Source organism: Drosophila biarmipes, unplaced genomic scaffold (assembly GCF_025231255.1).
Source record: "Drosophila biarmipes strain raj3 unplaced genomic scaffold, RU_DBia_V1.1 ptg000013l, whole genome shotgun sequence".
Classification (NCBI taxonomy): domain Eukaryota; kingdom Metazoa; phylum Arthropoda; class Insecta; order Diptera; family Drosophilidae; genus Drosophila; species Drosophila biarmipes.
The window spans coordinates 657,610-680,479 of NW_026114532.1; the positions used below are offsets into that span (position 1 = coordinate 657,610).

The 22,870-nt window shown below is 40.2% G+C and overlaps 2 protein-coding genes across 2 annotated transcripts in view; one reads left to right on the forward strand and one right to left on the reverse strand.

The window, feature by feature from the left end:
• LOC108021921 (lachesin) overlaps positions 1-22,870 on the reverse strand; it is a 570,948-nt gene that overhangs the window by 431,777 nt on the left and 116,301 nt on the right. The gene's annotated exons all lie outside the window — the stretch shown is intronic.
• LOC122818703 (uncharacterized) lies at positions 1,428-2,535 on the forward strand. The gene is made up of 2 exons (XM_044093767.1): positions 1,428-1,542; positions 1,634-2,535. Exons 1-2 carry the CDS (start codon positions 1,428-1,430, stop codon positions 2,533-2,535), a joined length of 1,017 nt encoding a protein of 338 aa, XP_043949702.1.

The window sequence follows — 22,870 nt, forward strand, 5'->3', positions numbered from 1 at the left end:
AAAGGCCGAACCTTAAATAAAAAAAATATTTTGATATATTTCCCCCCATTGTTTAGGAAAAATCGCAATTTTACTTTTTATTACCATTAATTCTTAAAAAATACTTAAATCCTTTATATGTACGTTAAATAATGTTGCAAAATTCTTTAAAAATAATTAATATTTAATAGAAAAGAAAGTTGAGTACTGTTTGTTTTAAGATAACGTTGGAAGTGAAACTTACCAGACAAAAATGAGGAAATATACAGTATTAGGTAAGGGCCTTGAAAGCCAAATTTTAGAGAAAGTGCGAAAAGTGCACATTTATACTAACTGAGCCTAATGAGAAAGATTTCGTTTTTTTTTAGGTTAGAACTTACACACGATTATACGATCACCACAATCGATAAATACAATATCAAGGTCATATACACAAGTTACAAGCCTCTCTGATTAAATGGCATTTCAAAAACGGCAGTCCTTAGCTTATGTTCGTGAACGGTTGCAGTCTCTAATAACTTATCATCTTTAGGCGCATAATGCCATAAATATCCTATATATTAAATCTATGTAAAAGAAAACCGCCATACGAGTATATCTATATACATATTTCGTTTTTCGCCTCTGGCAATGCTGCTATGGCGTCTCTTGGTGAAATTCAACTTAGTATCAAAAAGTCTTCGAAACTGGCAAGAATACAAATTAATACAGTCCACCATATTACGAAGCAATGATCTACAACCGGGGACATCTCAAGGCAGTGGGAATGGCAGCAATAGGCTTCATTCAAACAATAACGCAATCCTGAACTTGCTGCAGCAAAACCAACAACTATTGGTACTCACGGCGAATTCAACTCTGAGCGAATCGCTGAAAATTCAAATTAAGCGGTTCTCTGGAAATTACACAGAGTGGCCTTCTTTTCAAGACGTATATGAACGTACAATTCATAACTAATAGCATTTGTCCAACGCCCAGAAGTTGCATCACTTGAAAACACTTATCGTTGATGAGGCTGCCAACTTAGCAGTGAAAGCAGTGGCTGCACCAAATGAAGTTCTACAGAACACACTCTGTATGGATGTCAGCTGTTTCTGGATATGTCTGGGGTGCAGAGACGATCATTTGTGAAGGAGAAATCACTGTGCTACAATTGGTTGCACAACTGGTCATGGGGTCAACAGGTGCAAGTCAACATTCAAGTGCAGGCAATGCAAAGGTAATCATTATACTCTTCTTCATCTCCAACCAAATCCATAGGTTATTGAGAATCTTGCCCAAATAACAGAGCAGGACGAGACACTCAATCATCTTGCCCAAGGATAGGATACACAAAAGGTTGTATGTGCGTAAGGCACTGCAAAATCAACAAATTAAACTAAATTAAAACGGAGCATATTACCAACTGCAATGGCTTATCTTAAAAACGCAAAAGGTGACCTCGTAACATGCCGTCTTCTATTGGACACAGGATCGGAGCTGTCTTACGTATCCGAACGTTGCAACCAAGCTCTCGGACTGACACGATCGGCATCACGCATCTTGGTTACGGGAATCTCTTCCGTAAAAGCAGACACAACAAGGGGATGCACCACGCTGCATATCAAGTGATGCATATCCGATGATCGATTGGTGTTCTATGCTGACGTGCTAGGCAGAATCACCTCTTCTCTGGAACGGCAAAACATCGACGCATCAACACTCGAGGTGTTTAAGGATCTGCAGTTGGCGGATACACAATTCAACACAAACACACCAGTTGATATACTATTGGGAAGCGAGCACGTATGGTCAGTGTTCACAGGACGAAAGATATACGACAACAAGGATAATCTTATCGCCATTTCTTCGGTATTCGGATGGGATATCACCTCACTCATCACATCGAACGCAAGCAACGCTGTTGCACTAACTACAACAATGGAGATTGACTACACTCTTCAAAAGTTTTGGGAACTGGAGAATGCTCAAATCAGCACAAAAGCAGAACCGGAAGATGAAAAGGTCGAGAAACGCTTTCTCGCCACCCACAACCGCGATGAAAATGGGAAGTATGTCGTGGAACTTCCACTCAACGCGGAAAATCCTGAATTCGGAGACACTCTACATGGAGCTCTTAAGCGCTTCAAATCGGTAGAGCGACGTCTACAACAAAACGAGCAGCTGCGGACACAGTACGTATACTTCATGCGAGAGTATATCAACCTGGGGCACATGCGTGAGGTGCCCCCAGAGGACATTGCTGCTGGAAATCAATTCTTTCTCCCCCACCACCCGGTGTTCGGACGAAATCTGCGAGTTGTTTTTGGTGGATCCTTTCGCGACGCTAATGGTAACGCGTTAAATGACACTCTTTTCACAGGACCCAGTATCCAGCGTGACCTCTTTGCTGTGTGCCTACGCTTTCGCATGTACAAGTACGCATTCTCAGCGGACATCGTTAAAATATTTCGCCAAATATGGTTAAAGCGAGGGGCACAGAAATTACCAGAAAATCGTTTGGAGAGAAGATCCATCAGATCCGATCAAGCATTTCCAAATGTGCACGGTAACTAACGGAACATCATGTGCACCATTCCTGGAACAACTCGCTGGAACAACTCGCTGTGGATCATCGGGATGAATACCCTATCGCTTCAAAAATCCTACTGGAGGATTTTTATGTCGATGAAGTACTTACTGGATCAAACAGTGAGGATGAGCTATTTCGAAACCGAAACGAATTGATTCAGCTGATGTCGTGCGCAAATCTTGAACTCGGGAAATGGGTATCCAATAGCCCTTTCATACACACAGATGATACCGACGCACAATTGTCGCCAGTTAAGGTACTTGGACTATACTGGCATCCTGGCAAAGACATTCTAACTTACAACGTAGGCCTAGTGGCAAATCCTGATTGCACCAAGAGGCAAGTCTTGTCCGATGTCTCGAGGATTTTTGATTCTCTTGGACTCTTAGCACCCGTTGTCATCCAGTTCAAGATTATTTTCCAAAAACTTTGGCTCTTGAACTTGGATCCACTTCCAACTGAACTAGCGGACATCTGGCTGTAGTGGAGGAAAGATCTACCCACTCTACAAAAGTTCGAACTACAACGCTTCGTTGCTAACGACGCAGACAACATTGAGCTCCACCGATTTTCGGATGCTTCAACCAAGGCGTATGCAGCTGTTGTCTACAGCAGAGTAACTAACGACGATGGCTCCATCTCGGTGTCCCTGGTGGCTGCGAAAACAAGGGTGGCTCCACTGAAACAGCAATCATTGCCACGCCTCGAACTTTGTGCAGCACTTCTTCTCAGCCAGCTTATTCGTTCGATTTTGTCTGAACTACGCCACAAGAACATAATAGTTTTTGCCTGGTCAGACTCATCAATCGTGCTATCCTGGTTATCGTACGCACCAGCTCAACTTAAAACATTTGTTGGAAACAGAACCTCGGAAATCCAAAACAAACCCAGCTGACTGCGCTTCCAGGGGTCTGATGGCTACAGACTTGATCGACTTCCAACTGTGGTGGAATGGACCTTTATGGCTACGGGACAAGGAGCAGTATATGGTAAAGTTGAACGACTCACGATTTGGCTTATCTCTTTCAGACAAAGGCATTCAAGGAGAAGTCAAGATCAACTGTTTGGCTACAAAGGGGGGCTCATCCCCTCGATGAGCTGATCGCACGAGCTTCCTCATGGCTCAAGCTCGTTCACATTGTCGCATATGTAAAGCGCTTCATTCAACGGACACGAAATGCATCTTGCAACAAGACCTCAATAGCTCTTACATTTGACGAGGTTAAGTCAGCAAGAATTATTTGTATGAATCACGCGCAACGCTGTTTTCAACAGGACTATCAGCTCCTCCTGGCCAAGGAACCTCTCAAGAACCGATCTCAGCTGGTAAAGCTAGCGCCAATGATCGACGAAAACGATTTGCTGATTTACTGACACGAGAGGCAAAACCCCAGTTTTGCTACCAAAACGCATCGAATCTTTAAGCTGATCCTGGAACACGAGCACCGAGTAAACCATCACCCTGGCGTTTCCTCCCTGTTTGTAATCGTTCGGCAAAAAATCTGGATAATTGGAGCACGTAATCTCATTCGCAAAATAACACACGACTGTTTGTACTGCTTTCGTCAACGCTACCACACATCCCAACAGCAGATGGCTGATTTACCCAGCATTCGTGTCACCCAAGCGCTTCCATTCGTAAACACTGGTTGCGATTATGCAGGCCCCATTCTTCTAAAGGATGCCAAAGTTCGGAAGCCACGTATAAACAAGGGCTACATTTGCGTGTTTGTTTGTATGGTCACCTCCGCCATACACCTGGAACTTGCCACTGACCTGACAACCGAAACCTTCTTGGCTGCCTTGCGTCGCTTCATATATCTGCGTGGAAAATGTAGTAAAATATACAGCTACAACGGAACCAACTTCATTGGAGCTAAACGATCTCTCGACGAAATGCAAGAAATGCTTTCATCACAAGAACACCAGGACATCGTAACATCCACCCCGGGAGATGATGGAATTCAATGGGTACTCATACCTCCACGAGCTCCTCATTGGGGAGGGAAATGGGAGTTAGCAGTTCGTTGTGTAAAGCTGCATCTGTGCAGGATCACCGGCAATTCAACGCTCACCTTCGAACAGATGCGCACCCTGCTTGCGCAAATCAGCGCTGTGATAAGTTCACGGCCCTTATGCTATGCACCAGATACCGAAACCAACTACTTGTCACCCGCCCACTTCTTAATTAGGCGATCGTTTACCACCGTTCCAGATCCCGACTTAAGCCACATCCCCGTGGGCCGATTATTCACCAAACATATAAACATATATCTTTTTTCGCCTCTGGCAATGCTGCTACAGCGTCCTTGGTGAATAAAAATTAATACAGTCCACACAACAAAGTCTTATATATTTCTCACCAGCTTTGTTTTTCACTTTTTAACCATTTTAACTTTTAAGAATAATTGGTGATTTACTAGAGCTGCCACCTCGTTGAAATAAAAAGAGACTTTAACACCTGATAACTTAACAGTGGTTCAATCTGTTAGTAATATTGGAGATTGATGTTATCTTAATCCATTCTGACAGTCAAAATCAATTTCAAACCACTTTTAAAAAATGGGTTTTGGCCAAAAAAGTGGTAAAATTTCGCATAGTGCAATGGTATAATTTTCTCTGCTGTATAATAAAAAAATGACATGTACTTTCTCTACCTCATTTTCAAAAGATACCGATTTGTCATTATATTTTGAAATGGAAAGAAAATAAAAGACTACGTCAGACACCAAAAACACTGAGTGTAGAAAGTGTCTATGCTTGCATTTAAAAACAAATACAAAGTACAAGCTTATTTTAAAACCGTCAAAGAAGACTTCCCTAACTGTTTATAATATCTAATGTGGTTGATTATCAATTCGTTTTTATACAGTGCAGTACCTATTTGCAGAGCAGGTTCAATTGCTCTGAAATAGTTCACAAAAGTTTTCTACGAATTCATGTAATTACACGTGCTTATTTAAGTCGAATCTAGCTTTTTCGAGACCTCAGCGTTTATTCGGACAGACACTACTCGTCTAGTGATGCTGATCAAGAATATATATACTTTATTGGGTTACGCTCCACCGCAATTCTAAGTCTATGGAGGACCTACGTTCAGAGAGAGCTGATCTACAAAGTAACTTGGATTGCATGGATCAGGAGATGGCGCGGCTGCGTGAGCTGGTTGTATATATTAACAAGAAACAGTTTGCAATGCCAACAATTGTTTTGATCTACGTGATCATGAAATTCATTATGCAGATTTTGACAATGTTAAAATATTCCATAACTCCCTGTGCTAATTCTTAGGGCCAACACCCCCATATAGGACCACTGAATTTTTGAGCTCGCAGAATACAGCGAAGTAATATGGATCCTGTAATAATTATTAAAGTGGAAGTCGTCGAGACAATTTATTGATACTAAGGATCCTGGGAAAGCATCGCTGCAAAAGAAACAGCCTCTGCAGGCACTATAATGATATTAATTTTGAGTATAAACATAACATGACTTTAAAAATATTGACTTTTATTAACTTGAAACTGACTTTGTGGTATGTAATTGGACTTCAATTTAATGTCGATAACCAATTATGCGTTTTTAGCACCAATATTAAATATACCAAAATTAGCTCAGGAGGAAACCATATTTAAGACGGAAAGTATATATATAACTTCTTACACGCAAAAGTATGAAAACAAAACGCAAAATACTTTAAAAATGTATAATCATAAAGATAATCTTAAAAAAAAAAAATTTTAAATGTTCCCTCCAAGGCAACCATTTTATGATAACACATTTTACTTTGTGTGTGTTAGCTTGTGACGTTTTAAATTGTATTCTTAATGTAAAATTAAATGCCCCGAATTATCATTAATGTTATTCCCATTACAAATGTAGGAAAAACAGTTACCTTGTGTGTAACTTTTAAATTACCAATAGAGTCCACTTATTACTAATGAATCAGGAAAAATATACGGGCTGCTAAGGCGTTTGGTAGTATTCTAACAATGCCTGCCAGTAAACCCTAAAATGCTAATAGGGGGGAAAAAAATATATATATATATTGTGTGCAAATATTTAGCCATTGCGAAACACAGGACTTTTATAATTTGAAAGCAAATTTCAACTCCACATCTTTATATATATTTAATAAAAACAAGCCGAGCACAGTGCTGGCAGTATCTTATCTTATAGATGGAGAGATTGATATATTTAGCACTGTAATTTTCCTACATAAAATATTAAGGACACTTGAACCTTTTTAGCTCGCTGACCGACTTTTACGTACCCTTTCAAAGCGAACCAATAGTTTATATTTTCCGCAGACAAGGTTATTGTGTTCACAAAGACAATTTTACAACAACGCTGTTTTACTGTAAAAGTTATGTTATTGCTTTTAAAAACAGGAACTCAGTTTTGAGCATGGGCTTATTTGAATGCTTCGAAATCTAAGCAACCTCGAATTTGTGGAAGATAATAACTCTTTTAGTAGAATCGAAAACATTTTGGAATTAAAAATAACTATAAAAAACATTGTAATTTAGGCATGGGATATACTTTAAGTATTTCTGTTCGATTTTCTTTCCTTTTTAGATTTTACTTTAATTTATGCAATGTAGACATCACGAATTATGGTTTTGTCTTTAATTGTGTATTTTTCACTCACCAACATAATCCCAGATCCATCGCTAAAAGCGCTTTCTTGGACCTTAAACCTTAAAGAGAACAAAGAAAATCACAATTTTTTTTTTTTAATTTAAAACCTTAACCTTTCAGTTTTTTTTTCTTCTGGTTCCAAAAAAGGTTAGGTTTACGGGACAACAACAACACTAACTTCAACCAGCCTTTTTGCCATTTGTCTTCTGCATTTTTTGTTGTCTCTTTTTGGAATTGGCTTTGGCCCACAAAATTGACAAAATCACTTATTCACTAATAAAAATCTATCTAATTTAAGAACTAAATTCCCCTTTCACAGAACTGCATTTTTCTAAGCGACTAATCGACTTTTCTCCTTTACATTTGCTTTACGGCTACAGTTCCTCAGGGCCTTTAATCGATCCACGCTTGGTCACTTTTCCGGCGGAAATCTCACTTTTTTTCAAAAAAAGATTAAACGGCATTAGAGAGCGATCGAGAGACAACTAGGCTGTCAAACCTAAATGTTCGACGGTTGCCCCTTAAGTGAAAGTCAAGCCCACTTATTGAGCTTTAACTTTTATGTTTCATTGGCAGAAACTCTCAAAAAAGTATAATTTCCGATCGCGGCTTCTGCTGGTCTGCGCCATAGATATCAGATTCAACCGTTCTCCACAATTATAGGCCGAATGATTTTGTCTCCGGTTACGGTATGCAGGTATAAACGCCAAGCCTAGCAAAAAATTATATTATGGCAAAGTGTCTCCCTAGAACCTCTGCACTTCCTTATCTCTACGGATCTAGAGCTGGCGAAAGATAATTCGCTTCTTTGCTCTTTTCTTTGAACTTCTGCCCCTGGTCACGAATTTGATGTGCACGTATTTCACCCAAGCGTGGTTTAGCTCAGAAATAGGAGTCGCACAACCGATCCTCAGGCGATGTAGAAATGGAAACAAAGCTATGGAGGCTTGAAACTTGGCGCTAACCCATGTGGAGACCTAGGACAGGAGAGACAATGCCCCATAATGAGGTTGACACTTCACCCTGTTACTCTCCTCCAACTCTTTCTATGCCCCTTCCTAACTCCAACCTTGACTCCTAGATGGCGCACCTTTACCAAACATCTTGTTCAGATACCAGAGTTATACTGCCGCTCGTTTTTCTCATTCTGTTTCATTAACACCTCACGAGCCTTATTCCGGACTATTTCAAAGGAGTCCTGTTTTGAAAGCACCAATGTCCAATGACCTGTCCTCAAGAATTCCTAAAGCTTTTACAAGTTTGTAGGATCTGATCATGTCTGACATAAGCCCTAATCGCTGCAATGACCGATCGATTAACCCTCTCCCCTGCGTTTGACTGGGGGCGAATAAGAAGCGGTCAAAGTGTGGGAAATAGAATATTCCCTCAGCAATTTCTGACATATCCTGCGCTGCAATCCGTTGTCGGACACAATCGTCCGACAAAAGTATGTAACAGATCTTACTGCAGATATTTGATTACCACCTCTGCAAAGAACTTCTTAACCACCTTCAAAATTACTATAAATAATCCAATATTACCGCTTTGAGACCGAGGATATGGATCGAGAAAGTCTATATAAAGATGCTGGAAAATCGATCATGTACTCAAATAGGCGCCACGCCCATTGGTGGTTGTTGTGTTCTATTTGGCGCTTTGGTGGACTTGCAAATCTCACAAGATTTTGTATACGACTTTAACCAACCGCAATAATATCGGTCTTATGAATACCACCATGAGAAGCAAGAGGATCATCATGATTCTTTTTTAAAACCTAGGCAACTAGATCATCTGGAATCCATTAATTTCAACTCAAAATATAATGCAGCTGAACTCCTGTTGCATGATCGGATCTTTAATAAATGAGTCCATCTAGATCTTTTAACTCCGGCAACTGATCCTGCATAGTCTTGACTTTTACTACCAGTTCTAGATACTTAGCCGACTCTGGTGCTTAAAGGTCTATTAATAGTCCATGTCTCGCCTCTACCGCAGCTACTTCTGCCTCATTGACTCTAGACGAAGCGTCTGGAACAACATTCATTTTCAATTTTTAAATTGAACCCTTGCAATGTTAAAGCTCATCGAGCTAAGCGAGAGTTGATATCCGTCTGACTCATGAGCCATTTGAGCGTAGCGTGGTCAGTAATCACCGTAAATTCATGCCCTTCTACGTATGGCCGAAAACGCTTAATGCTAACAATGGCCGCTAGACACTTCTGTTCAGTAAACGAATAATAACCTTGAGCTTTGCTTAATTAACAAACGCAATAGGATACTCGACCCGGCTCTGTTTTTTGCCCCAATACCCCGCCAAGGTTTAGTCCGCTCTTCCTAACACTATAGCGGAACATATCATATCTTTTAGCAGGACAAGCACTTTCTGGCCCTCAAGCGCCTTTTCGAATTTTTTTCTTGGCTTCAACAAACCTGTAAGTGGTAATGATATTGACGCAAAATTACTACTGTACCATGACAACTGGCGAAGACCACGCACTCTGGGACTCCTCAAACACCCCCAATTCTATTATTTGGTGGATTTCTTTATAAAGAAAATTTTCGATCGCAGGTGGCACTGAAAAATGACGTTGCTGATCGGCTAAGCACCGTCAACATCAATCTCGTGAGAAATAAGATTAGTTTTTCCTAATCACGATGAGGCAAACAAACGAAATGGACCAATAACCTTATAATGAATGCATTGCTGACCTTCAGTCGGCTTATGTGAATTCGAAACTATCTTAGATACATATATGGAAGATAGCAGCATATTAAAGACTGCCCAAAACGTAATACCCAAATGTAGATCCTAATTCAATGATGGTATAATATGGAGCTCGAGATCCTTGGTCACTTCCTTATACTTTACGGGCGTTTAAAATATTTCGACAACTTCTTGCTTTCTAGATGCATGACGATTATCATTATTTTTAAATCGTATAGTATGTATAGTTTTCACATTATTCCAATAAGACCTTATTCTATTAGTGTTTCTAAATGCCCTTTTTTCTTAAAAGTATGGACTTAGATCTACGACTTGTTGAGCCCCTAGATTTGGCCAACATTCCTTTATCGGATCAGATGGAGATGATCTAGCTGGTTCTTCGAGTGATGTAATAGGACGTACTAGTTCAGCTACCCGTTTGTTGACTTGTCCTTCTTAACACTTTACTGCTTTTGATTGCTGAAAGTGTTCGCTTTCCCTTTTTTTTCACTGAGGACAAGTAGGTTGGTTGTTATTTGGAGCGCCACATCCAAAACAATAGACCTTGCGCTTCATCCGACATTGCTTGTGTCGATGGCCTTCCTTGCGAAAATTGAAGCATATGAGTGCCACTGCACTCACTTCGCCATTTACTTCACCCTCGGAATCCTCAGCATCCATCTTATCCTCAACCAACTCGGAGACTTGCTTGCGCAACGGCACTACCTTCTGATATGCGTGGGATTTTCGGACGTCTTCTAAAAAGCTTTCCCTGCGTCGACATATTTCCCTCAATCGTTCTACTGTTCGAACGAAGATGTTGAGAATTTCAAGTCTTATCTCCGGCCTTAAATTCCTTTTTAATATTTATACCACTTCTGCTTCGGCTAAGGGTATATCCAGGTTGTCAATAAGTTCCTCTATTACAATATAGAAAGTATCAAACACTTCTATTTCCCGCTGCTTCCTATCCCGAATTGCTCCTCGGATATCTAAGTCCATTCGAGCCTCTCTGAATTTCCTTCTAAGTGCAGAATTAAGATAATCCCATCGCAACTGTTAGGTATTCTTGTGGTTCCTCCAGTAGAACTCTCTCGCTTTGTCTTTAAACAGAAGGCTAGCATTGGCTCAGGATCGATAAATTTCCTTCCAGCGTTTGTTTCGTGAGATTCCTCCGCTCAGTAAATGAAATTGTCGACGCTGAGACCTTCAGGATTTACACTAAACCGCACTTTCCAACTGTTTAAAATATGGTCTGAGTGACTACTCCTCGGTGAACCGGAACCTGATGGTCCATCCATGTTGATCATTGGACTTCCGCATAGAGAATGTCTTTCTAGCACTTATTCCGGACTAGTAACCTACACAGCTGGAAAAGGTGTAGAAAAATTGGCTTCAATCAACCTAGTCATTCTCTCTGATAATTTAGTCAACAAATCATCTGCATGGTTTTTATTGCTTCTAAAATTGAACTCTAGACCAACTCTTTCTGAGCCGTTCCCAAAAAAAAAAACTAACCCCCCCGAGACAAAACCTGAATGCAAAGAAGAAAAGAGTGGCTTCTGACAGCTATTAATATAAATTAGACAAATACGAGCAGTGCATATAAAAACATAATATTAAACTTTAATACTTTTTAATTCTAAAATTTAACATTCAGAGGGAACAATGCAAACAAAATATATTTCTTTTTATTTTTAATTGAATTGCAATTGCATCGAACAAGCAAACGTGAGGTTCGATCGAGTCTTTTACATATATGAGTTGTTTTTTTACTTGACTTATATTCGCCATTCAAACTGTAATTTAGGCATCGGGTTCTTTAAGCATTTTATCCCCGATTTTCTTTCCTTTTTAGATTTTACGGTATTTTGTGCAATAGACATCACCAATTATGGTTTTATCGTTAATTGTGTATTTTTCACTTACCAACATTATCGCAGATTCATCATTGAAAGCGCTTTCTCGGAAGAATCGTAGCTAAAAATTTCAACAATTTTGAAATTTGATTTTTTAAATTTAAAACCTTAACCTTTCTGTTTTTTTCTTCTAGTTCCGAAAGTGGTTAGATTCTTGCCATTTGCCTAATTCATTTTTTTGTGCCCAATCGATGGAAAATTTTGGTGCCGATGAATTTGTTGACTTCTGCAGTTACTGCATGCCTCATCGGTCGCAGCCAGACAAATTCCATACTCTCTCTCTGTATGCTTTAGCCTACACTATATTGTTTATCGAGGGCATATTCCGACATACTCATTACCCAATCAATTTATAATGTGATCTACCATGGGTGGCCGGTTATTTTATGTTGGCGGTATTTGGAATATTACTACTTTTTTGACATCTACAGTCATACCTAGCCATTAGTAAATCTGTTTCAATTTGGCTAGTGACTTGTGCAACCCCCATGCCCTGCGGTTTTGGCATGATGTGCTCTCCAGACTAAATCGGATCGCAGCTCGGCGTGAACTCAGAGATTCTATGCTCGGCCTTCATCCGTGGCGTCGTTTAGGCATAACGTTCCACCGCCTGCACCAGTTTTACATAATCCGATGATCGAAATGTTGCTGAATCGAGGTTGATGTGTATGTCAAGTTCTTCCGGCTCAAGCCGAGCGGCATGACTGTAAACTGATATGTTGGTCGGCCGGGCACTGTGAACGCGGTTTTCTGTATTCTTTTGGACCCAATAAATATTTGCCAAACGGCGTCTTTTAAATCTATTGCGAAAATGTAAGATATTTTTAATTGAAAGACCTTTGTTAAGCGGCAGTGGGTATGCGTCCTTGATCGTACGGGAATTGACTTCACGTGCATCGAGAAAAAGCCGATTTTTAATAGGAAGACGGTTGTAGAGCCCGATAATGATCGGACAAAAACCGGAATTTCTGACGACTTGCTGAAGGGTTGTTGGACAGATTCGATACAGCGAGTTGCCGTTTGGAACGTTTGGGCTAGATAAGGAACGTAAGGGAATTTTAGCTAGCCGAAGCTCAGTTGCGTTGAAGTGGCTAACAACCCTAGTTAAAATGTTTTTGTTGTTTTGTTTTTTGCGGCTTAAATATCGGACGGTTATTGACCGAAAAGAGGCTTGAGAAGCAGAGAAACACCCCAGTATATAAACACAGGGAATCACCTGCATCTGTTATAAATGTAAGGAAGTGAAAAATTAGACAGATTAGACTGTTTCGCATGGAACTATTTTAAAATTGTATGACCTGTAATATATGTAATATTTCGTGAATTCCATCTTCTGTTAACAGGTGCGGCCACTTAATGGTACTGGTAAATAATGGAGAACAAGGCAGAAGATTACGATTTTGACTTCTACTCATTGACCCAGGAAATGAGACGGGCGTTTTCCACCACCGGGAGCGACGTTATGAAAGTGAAGGATTTAATAAAACGCTAGGAAGGGCCAGCGCTACAAAGCTTTAAAAAGAGGAAAAAAATTTCTATACCTTGCTCTACCCGAAAAATTCACAGGAACTCAAGAATAGCATAGAAAAAAAAGGAATTATTTAAGTTTAAAAAATTACACATCAAAGCCCATTTTCAATGCGTCAACTTAAAAAAAAAGTACTAAAATACAGTATCTACCCTTAACAATATAAAACAAAAGCAGTGAAAGTATCAGCGCGGACAGCTCAGCCGAAAAAAAGTCAAGAGGCGTCTGAGAAAAGGGAAAAAAAATCTGATCAGACAACGATGTTCGTACGAAGATTTCTTTTGCGATGTCATTTCGCATTGATCACTTCCTTCTTTATATATTGTGGTGTTGTTTTCGCCCAAAAAATCTCTCACAAGCAAAGATGAGTGAGCAGGGGCATTATCATGATGCAAAAGCCATGAATTGTTTTTCCACAATTCTGGACGTTTCTTTCGTATTGCTTCTCGCAAACGGCGAATAACTTCCAGATAATACTGTTTATTGACCGTACGAACATATGGTAAGAACTGATGCACCACGCCATGGTAATCGAAGAATACAGCGATCAAAACTTTGACATTTGATCGAACTTGGCGTGCTTTTTTCGGTCTTTCACCTGGGCTCTTCCGTTGTGACGATTGGGCTTTGGTTTCGATATCATAACCATATACCCATGATTCGTCACCAGTTATGACCCTTTTGAGTAAATCTGGGTCGTCGTTGACGTCATCCAACAGCTCTTGAGCGATGCTCATGCGACGGTTCTTTTGGTCAAAATTCAGCAATTTTGGAACAAACTTCGCTGACACACGACTCATGCCCAAAACGTTTGAAAAAATTTCATGGCACGAGTCAAGCGATATACCGACATCTTCAGCAACTTTTCTGATAGTGATTCGACGATTTTCCAAAACAATTTTCTTCACTGCTTGAACGTTTTCATCAGTTGTTGACGTGCTTGGGCGTCCAGAGCGAGGCTCGTCATTGGCATCTTCCCGGCCATCTTGGAAGAGTTTGTACCACTTGTAAACATTTTTTTTACTCCGAACAGTTTTACCGTATGCCACTGTCAACATTTCAAGTGTTTCGGAGCACTTAATTTTATTTTTTACACAATCCTTTGATCCATATTTTTCGATAGCAAAAAATCGCTGAGCACGCAAAACAACTTGTTACCTTTACGCCTCTCACAACTAAACAAAAAAGGGGATTCAATTGAAACTTGGTACAGATGTTAGGGCAGAGTGTACCAACATAACAAAACAAAAAAATCGATAATCGAAAATATGTTGCCCGCGAAATTTGAAAAGTCTCCTTACTTTTTGAACATACCTCGTATAAGTCAAGGGTACGTTAAGTGAAATTAGAAGGATAGGCATCCGTTACTTAGTCAATGAAACGATGGAGATATGCGACTGTTCACGATTGCACACCCCAACAGCGCTACCTAGCGACGATTACTTTATTTGCTAATAATTTTTTAATGTAAAGTCCAATTCCGAACATATTTGAGACGAAGAAAGACATTTATAATCTACATATTCTCTCAGTTTTAAGGCTATCGGGTTGAAACATTTTGGGTAACTTTTTCGTATTCTTTTTGTTGCAGCTAGTATATAAGTCGGCACCCATAAAGCACTCATAGGACTAATCGAAAAAATATTTTCTTTTAAATATATCATTGGTGATTTAACATATAACTTCCTACGCTTGGAAATAAGATTCTTTAAATAGTTCTGAATTTCGAATTTCATTTTATAAAAATCGGACGGTTGTATCAGCTGCCATATTTGCGGCAAAACAATATATGACAAATTTCACCTTCAGTGTTTTTTTATAACTTTGCATAAGGTATATTGATTCCAGTCAGAAGTTTGAAACGCAGTGAAGGAAACGTTTTCAACCCCATAAGGTATATATATTCTTGACCAGCGTCACAAGACGATTCGATCTAGCCATGTCCGTCTGTCCGTCCGTTTCTAGGCATACTAGTCTCTAAGTTTTAAAGCTATAGGGCTAAAACTTTCCCAAAAGTCTTCTTTCTACTGCATGTAGAATATAATTCGGAACCAGTCGGATCGGGCAACTTTATCTTATAGCTCCCATAGGAACTATCGGGGAAAAAATTAAAAGAATTATATTTTTGGTGTTTTTTAACATATAACCTTCTAAGCTTGGAATGAACAGTTTTTAATTAGTTCTGAATTTCGAATTAAGTTTTATCAAGTGGTAAAATAATATGAAAAAATTATATCTTCGGTGATTATATTCCGATAGTTCCTATGGGAGCTATAAGATAAGTTGTCTGATCCGGTTGGATCCGACTTAGAATTACCTGCAATAGTAGAAACGGACGGACAGACGGACGGATTTATGGGGTCGTCTCCTTCACTGCGTTGGAAACTTTTGACTGAAATCAGTATACCCTCTGCAAGGGTAAAAAACGAGTCAAGATCAATTTGATATGCGCATGGTAACTTTGTGTTTTTTCGACACATATCATTTTTACCATGAAATAATGTCAGATTGATACAAAAAAAAATAATTTTCTCAAATTCTCTCTTTTTGAATATGTCTTGACATCGAAAAAGAGAGAGAGTGGAAGCGAAATAGACTTATTCGAAATTCGAGCTGGCCTACTTGAAACATGCTTCGCTTGTTTTGTCGATTTTTAGCGTGAAGCCGTTCGGACGTTCTGTGTGTTTCACAAGTGTGGACAACAAAAAAAGGTAAGTAAATAATATATTAATAATAATAAAAAAAGTGGGTAAGAAACTGAATTCGTCCTTGAGACGCCTGGCATAAAGTAATGAAAACACATGCAACTGTTTGCGTACATATGAATGTGAGCGGACTGACGAAAAAACCAAAATAATCAAGAATGTACATACTCGTATAAACATACGATTACGTGTTTTTTAGAATATATGGAGACTTTAGATAAAGTCACTTAAAGATGTACATCAGTATGAAACGCTTTTTTTTCGCACAACGTACCCTCACATACGTACACACAAGTGTAAATATAATTTCATAATAATAATCTTATTACATAATAATCTTATTACATAATAATTTGGCTTTCAGATTTCGGTTTTACTTTCGCAAGACGACAGCCACGTGCTAAGCATCTCTTCTATCAGGGAGCAGTGCGGGATTCGAGCCCAACTTTAGTAAATACATTTAATAAGTAAATAAATATATAACCGATTGCAAATGTGTAACAAAGCTTTGAATATGAAATAAAATGTGTAAATAAATAATAAATACTAAAAATAGCTAATATAAACTTGGTGGAGAATAAAAACGAATTTTAAGACTATATTCTTTATTTCATTTCTTCGTGTCCGATGCGTTCAATTGTAGTCTAAGTTCTAAAAAAACTATAAGTGGTGACGCAGCACCAAAATATATCGAAAAATGGCAAAGTTAGTATTTTATATACCGGGGGAATAATAAGATTCAAATTCAAATAAAACTGCAAAGCGTTCATCAACATCCCGGGCCGCCCTGAAACAAGGTTTCAGAACTAAGCATAATAGCTAATGGGCGATGGGTCATCTCTCCAGTATACGTCTTAAGTTTTACGGCGCGTACAAGTCCATTTGGTCCAGGATGGGCTTTCAGTACACGGGCTAATATCCAGGCTGCTGGAGGGAGATTTGAGACCTTGACGAGGTCTATGTTGTCTACTGCTCTCCTTGTTGTTCCACTTTTGACGTTGCTGCAGGGATGTTAACGCCAGTATTTCCAGAATCCTTGGTGCAAGTGCTGCCAATAGTCCAGACGATTGATCGGTAAATGAGTCAGGTCTCCCTCTGAAATATTTGTGAACGGGCGTCCAATTTAAAAAATGGGCCGGAGACAAGTAGGTGATATCAGTGTCAGGTGTGTAGCATAGCGGTCGCGAGTTTACCACAGCACTGATCTGAGCTATCAGAGTTTGCATCTGTTCAAAAGTTAGAACAGTTTTTCCCACGACACGACGCTGATATATATATATCACGCAGCGTACTGATGACTTCCACTTCCCTCCCCAATGTGGCGAAAGGGGAGGTATAAAACTCCACTTGATTCAGTCATTGGCCAGCGATTGTGTTACATTGCGTTGATGCTCCTGCGAAGATAAAAGTTGCTGCATCTATGTTGCTCATCTAAAGTCCGTTTGGCACCAACAAAATTCGTCCCATTATCGCTGAAAATCTGTGACTACTTTCCTCGAAGGGACAAGAAACGCAGAAGACAAACCAGAAATGTGTCTGTGCCAAGATCGGTGGCTAGTTCCAAATGTATGGCTGATGTTACAAGGCAAACAAAGCGACAAATGTAGCCCTTAGTTTTTCGGGGATTGCACCGTCTTCTTTCTTTGAGTATGATTGGTCCAGCGTTATCACAGCCAGAGTGCTGGAAGGGTAAAACTTCTGTCATACGGATGCCTGGTAGATCGGCCATGAATTGGTGCTCCATGAGTTTACGTTGACGGCAACGTTTAATGCAGTTGTGAACCAGATTTCTTATCAGGTTTGGTGTGCACCAAAGATCCAGTACGTTTGTTGGGCAATTACAAAAAGTGCAGAAACTCCTGGGTTAAGATTGGATATATGTTCTATTCCAAAATGATTTTGGTGATGCGGTTTGACTTTGCAAGCAGTATAGGGTGTTTTGCCTTAGCGGGTAATTGTGAGTTGTCCAGTCGTCAACCAACTCGAAGCAGGCCATCCTTACAGATAATCGGTGAAAGCTTCACCAACTGTGAGCGGCTGTGAAGTGGCTTATTTTCTGTCAGTAGTTTGCGGTTCTCCATCAAACATCTGTGAGCCTCTTTCAGGCAGGGAATGCGAGCAGCCTGAATCTCCTCAAAGGTGAACATCTTTCCATTTGTCAGCGTTAGATATTTAATGGCCTTGGTCTGTTTGATGAAGCGAAAGGCGTAAGCTACAACGCGTATCAGCTTTGTCCAAGACGAGATGCGTTGAGCCAGAGCTTCGATTGGTGACAATGAGCACGCTTCCTTAGTGGCTAATGCGGTGGTCTTCACTTCTTTTTTGACTTGGTTCTCTCAAAAGGAAGAACAGAATTTTTTACAGCTCAACTTTACCGCTAGCATTTTTGGATTTTGCAGCCATGAAGGTCCCATCCACCATAAGTCGAAATGGAGAAGATTTAGCAAACATTCCTCGAGTGGCGCATTCCGCCGGATTCTCCTTTGTGCGTACGTGAGCGTTGCGCGGTAAGGCTTCGAGTATTTTTGAGGTTTTATTAGCTACAAATGTTTTGAGCTTGGGTGGTGGATGTGAAAGCCACGCCAAGACTATGGTTGAGTCGCACCATGCATGTACTTTAAAGTCCTTGTGTTGTAGCGCAGCCTTGACTGATAGCAACAGTCGGCTCAGTAGCAAAGCGCCACACAGCTCGAGACGCGGTAGAGACGACTGCTTCAGCGGAGCAACTCTGGTTTTTCCTGCTATGAGCGAAACAGATACGGTGCCATCTGTTCGCACCACTCTGCTTGGAACAGAATTTTAAACTGCACCACTACTGGACAAGAATACCCAGCGGGTCAAAGATGCGTGCCACATCTGACAGCACTTGACGTTTGGTGTTATCCGGATTTGTTGTGAAGCAGACTTTGTTGGATAACATATCCTCTTCTGGATCCCAATGAAGGCCCATAACCTTTGTTGTAGAACTGAACCCTTTTCCTTGTACGTCGGTGGCCGTGAGAGCTTTGTCGGCGATATGTGATGAAAATCATTTTCCAAGATTCATACCTGCACATTTCATCAATTGAATCAACTCATTTTGATTGCGAATGAGCTCCTCCTCGGTATGTTCTCCCGTCAGTACGTCGTCCACTACTCTTTGAGGATCTTTGCAGTGGTAGGAAACTCGTGTTGATGGTCGTTGGCTAACTGATCCAGGGTCCTTACTGGCAGAAATGGTTCGCAGAATGTGCCGTATGTTACTGTGAAAGTTGGTAGTGCTTGATAGGAGTTGTTTCCTCTTCTCTCTAGACAATACGCTGATAGCCGCAATGGTTGGCAGTCACCCAGATTTGCCGATACATCTTGATAATAGCTGCTAAGAAGACGAACTTGAACATTCTGAAACGCATACACATCGAGAAAATGTTTCGTGTAATGCTGGGTCCAATGTGCAGAGCTTCGTTTAAGGACCTTCCATTCGTGTCCATCAAATACGACCCATAACTTTTGGGTGATTTCAGGGTGATGTGGCAGTAAAAGCTCGGCCGTTTATCAATGTCTTCTGGCAATAGCTCTCGCATGTGGCCCAAATGAAGATAATCCCGCATAAATTGCACTTACTGTGAGTGCAGATTGGGTTTTTCTTTAGGCGGCGTTCTACACCCTTGAATCTTGTGAGTGCTCCCTGTAATGTATCTGAAAACTGTTCCTTGGAGTTTTTGAACAGAAGTTCGACGATGTAACGCCCCTTGGGGTCACGAGTGTGTGTCTTGACAAAGTGTTGTTCAACTTCATCGTCGTCTGGTTTCCCATGAAATTCCTGGTTACCATCCTCGAGCTCCCAAAAGCGCCGTAGAGATGCGTCAATGTCAATAGCCGTGTACATTGTTGTTGTAGATAAACAGCCGGTGGTTACGATAGATGTTATGACCCATCCAAATTTAGTAAAAATGGCGATGATGTTGCCCTCATTGTCGAACATCTTTTGATCGGTGAACACGGTCCAAACGTAGTCGCTGCCAACGTCTGATTGTCAGAATCCACAAGCTCAAAGCCAGCGAAAGCCTTGAGTGTTGAGGAGCCGATATCGTGTCTTGCCAATGTGGATGTAATTTTCCTGAGCATGTGGGCACGTACCTTCATTGTGTGATCCGAGATTCTCGACTGCAATTCCAGGGTACTGCAGCCTCTAGTTGTCTCAGCCTTGCTAGACGAAGTCCCTTACACCAAGATTCGTAATGGTAAGCGTGCCAGTCCGAGTGCCTGAACGCACCGCTCGGAGATGTACAACAGTTCCGAACCACTGTCCTAAAGTTTTCGGCAGGTGGTGTGCGATCCCTTTGAGTTTTTGACAAACACTAGAGCTGTTGGCAATGCACTCTTTCGCAGCTCTTGTGGCTGCGTTGCGGTTGTTGATCCACTGATGGTGACCGTAGCATCTTCGGAAGCGCTTGGGATGTGCCTTTCATCTCATGTGTGTGTTGTAGAGACAGCGGCTTGGGAATCCATAACCACTGCGTGTAGCAGAGAGTGGTGGCGATTGTGGCAAAACTTACATCTCAATTTGGACTCACACTTTCGCGACTCATGCCCAGGCTTAAGGCAGTTAAAACACATGGATTTGACCTTAACAAATGTGGATCTCTGCTCGATTGACAATTCAGCAAACTGTGAGCATGCGTAGATCTTGTGCTCCTTGGAGTAACACTTCAAGAGGTTGCTTCCATCGATACTAAAGCGTGTGCCGATCGAATTGCCTTGCCATGTTGTGAACCCACCTTAGAGTCTTAGAGTCGCAACGTCCAGCAGTCCCTTTGAGTTTGCCCTACTGCATACAGGCCGCGTACAACTTCGGTGGCTCCGTCCGTCACCTTGCGCAGAACTGTTACATCTGCTCTGGCTGTCGAAGGTAAGTTGACAAATGCCTCCAGCAGAGTGTTAACAATGTAACCAAGCAGCCTCGAAAGCTGCATCCGTAATTGGCATATGGCGTCAAGTCAACTGCTTCTCCAGTGATGTACGTTTTTAAGTAGTGGAACTTTTGTATTACTGTCAAATGCTGCTTGCTATGGATTGTGCTCTCGTATATGTTCTTGAAGGCTGGCCACTCCTTGTAGTCGCCAGTGAACAGCTTGATGTGGATTTTTGGCAGTTCATTATGCATTACATTTGCTGCCGAGTCTGCCCTCAAAAACTTGGCTTGTTGCTCAGCCAAACGCGCATTGAGCTGCTGATGGTGTTCCAGAAAAAGAACTAGGTTTTCGTTTCCCACTCCCGACGCCATTGATGCGGCCTCGTCATGGTTGCCAGATTGTCTAAAGTTGCCTTCTGTACCATTCTCCTGAGCTTTTTTTGCGACCGCGTAATGCTTGCCTTCGCACGGCTTCTTGCTGCCTTCAACAGTTTCAACTGATCCATGTTAATCAGTAACTAAATCTGACGAAAAGGACCAAAGATATGGTGTAGAATAAAAACGTTTTATTTCCCGAATTTTGAGTGGACTGTATTTTTTATTTAATTTTCTTCATGTCCGATGCGTTCAATTGTAGTCTTAACACTAAGTTCTAAAAAATCTTTAAGTGGTGATGCAGCACCAAAATATATCTGAAAATGGCGAAGTTAGTATTTCATATAACGGGGAAATAATAAGATTCAAATTCAAATAAAAAAATCAACAAAACTTAAAAAAAAAAATGTTTCTATATTATTTTTTGTATTTTACAATTAATGTTTTATATTTGAATATAAAAATTTCAATAGTATTAGTTTTAACATTAATTTGATATTATATATCATCTGCTTAATAATAATAATTAAAAAGTACCGCTTAAATGTAGAAATTATTTTGGATTTCATAATATTGACCATCATATCAGATCAATTTTTTTTCTGTGTACAGTTATTGGAGTTTGCGTAGGCATATCTGAAAAATAGATGGAGAATAGAGTAGGGACAAGGACGCTAGCTTGGGAACTCCGGCAGAGATCGGTTTGGTGGACGACATGTACCCATCAGCAGATACGAGGAACTTGCGTTCTCCCAGAAAGCTTTTCACGAGCTGGAATAGCTGTGGCGTAAAGAGACTTTTGTCTTTGTACAGGAGCCCAAGGTGTCAAACTCTGTCAAAAGCCGGCTGGATGTCAAAGAGGGCAGGAACTGCATACTCCTTCTTCTCCATGGCTTCTAAAGCAAAGCATCCGGGTCAAGGTTTTCCAAAAAGCTGTCTATCTATAAATATACCCTTGCAGAGAGTATAATGATTTCAGTCAGAAGTTTGCAAAGCAGTGAAGAAAACGTTTCCGACTCCGTAAATCCGTCCGTCTGTCCGTCCGTTTCTACTATTGCGGGTTATTATAAGTTGGAATCAGCCGGATCAGGAAACTTATCTTATAGCTCCCATAGTTACTATCGGGGAAAAAATTAAAAAAAAATTATATCTTCAGTGTTTTTTAACATATAACGACCTACGCTTGGAAATAACATTTTTTAATAGGTTTTGAATTTCGAACTAATTTCTATCAAAATCGGACGACTGTATCATATAGATGTCATAGGAACAATCGGAAAATTGGTGTGAAAAAAATATATAACAAATTATATCTTTGGTGTTTTTAAACATATAATCTTCTTTGCTTAGAAATAATATTTTTTAATTTCGAATTAAATTTTATTAAAATCGGTCGACTATACCATATAGCTGTCTTAGGAACGATCGGAAAATTGGTTGGTAAAATAATATGAAACAAATTATAGTTTTGGGTCTTTTTTGACATATTATCTTATAATATTTTAAATATAATTTTTTGATATTTTTCAGAAATTCGAATTCAATTTAATAAA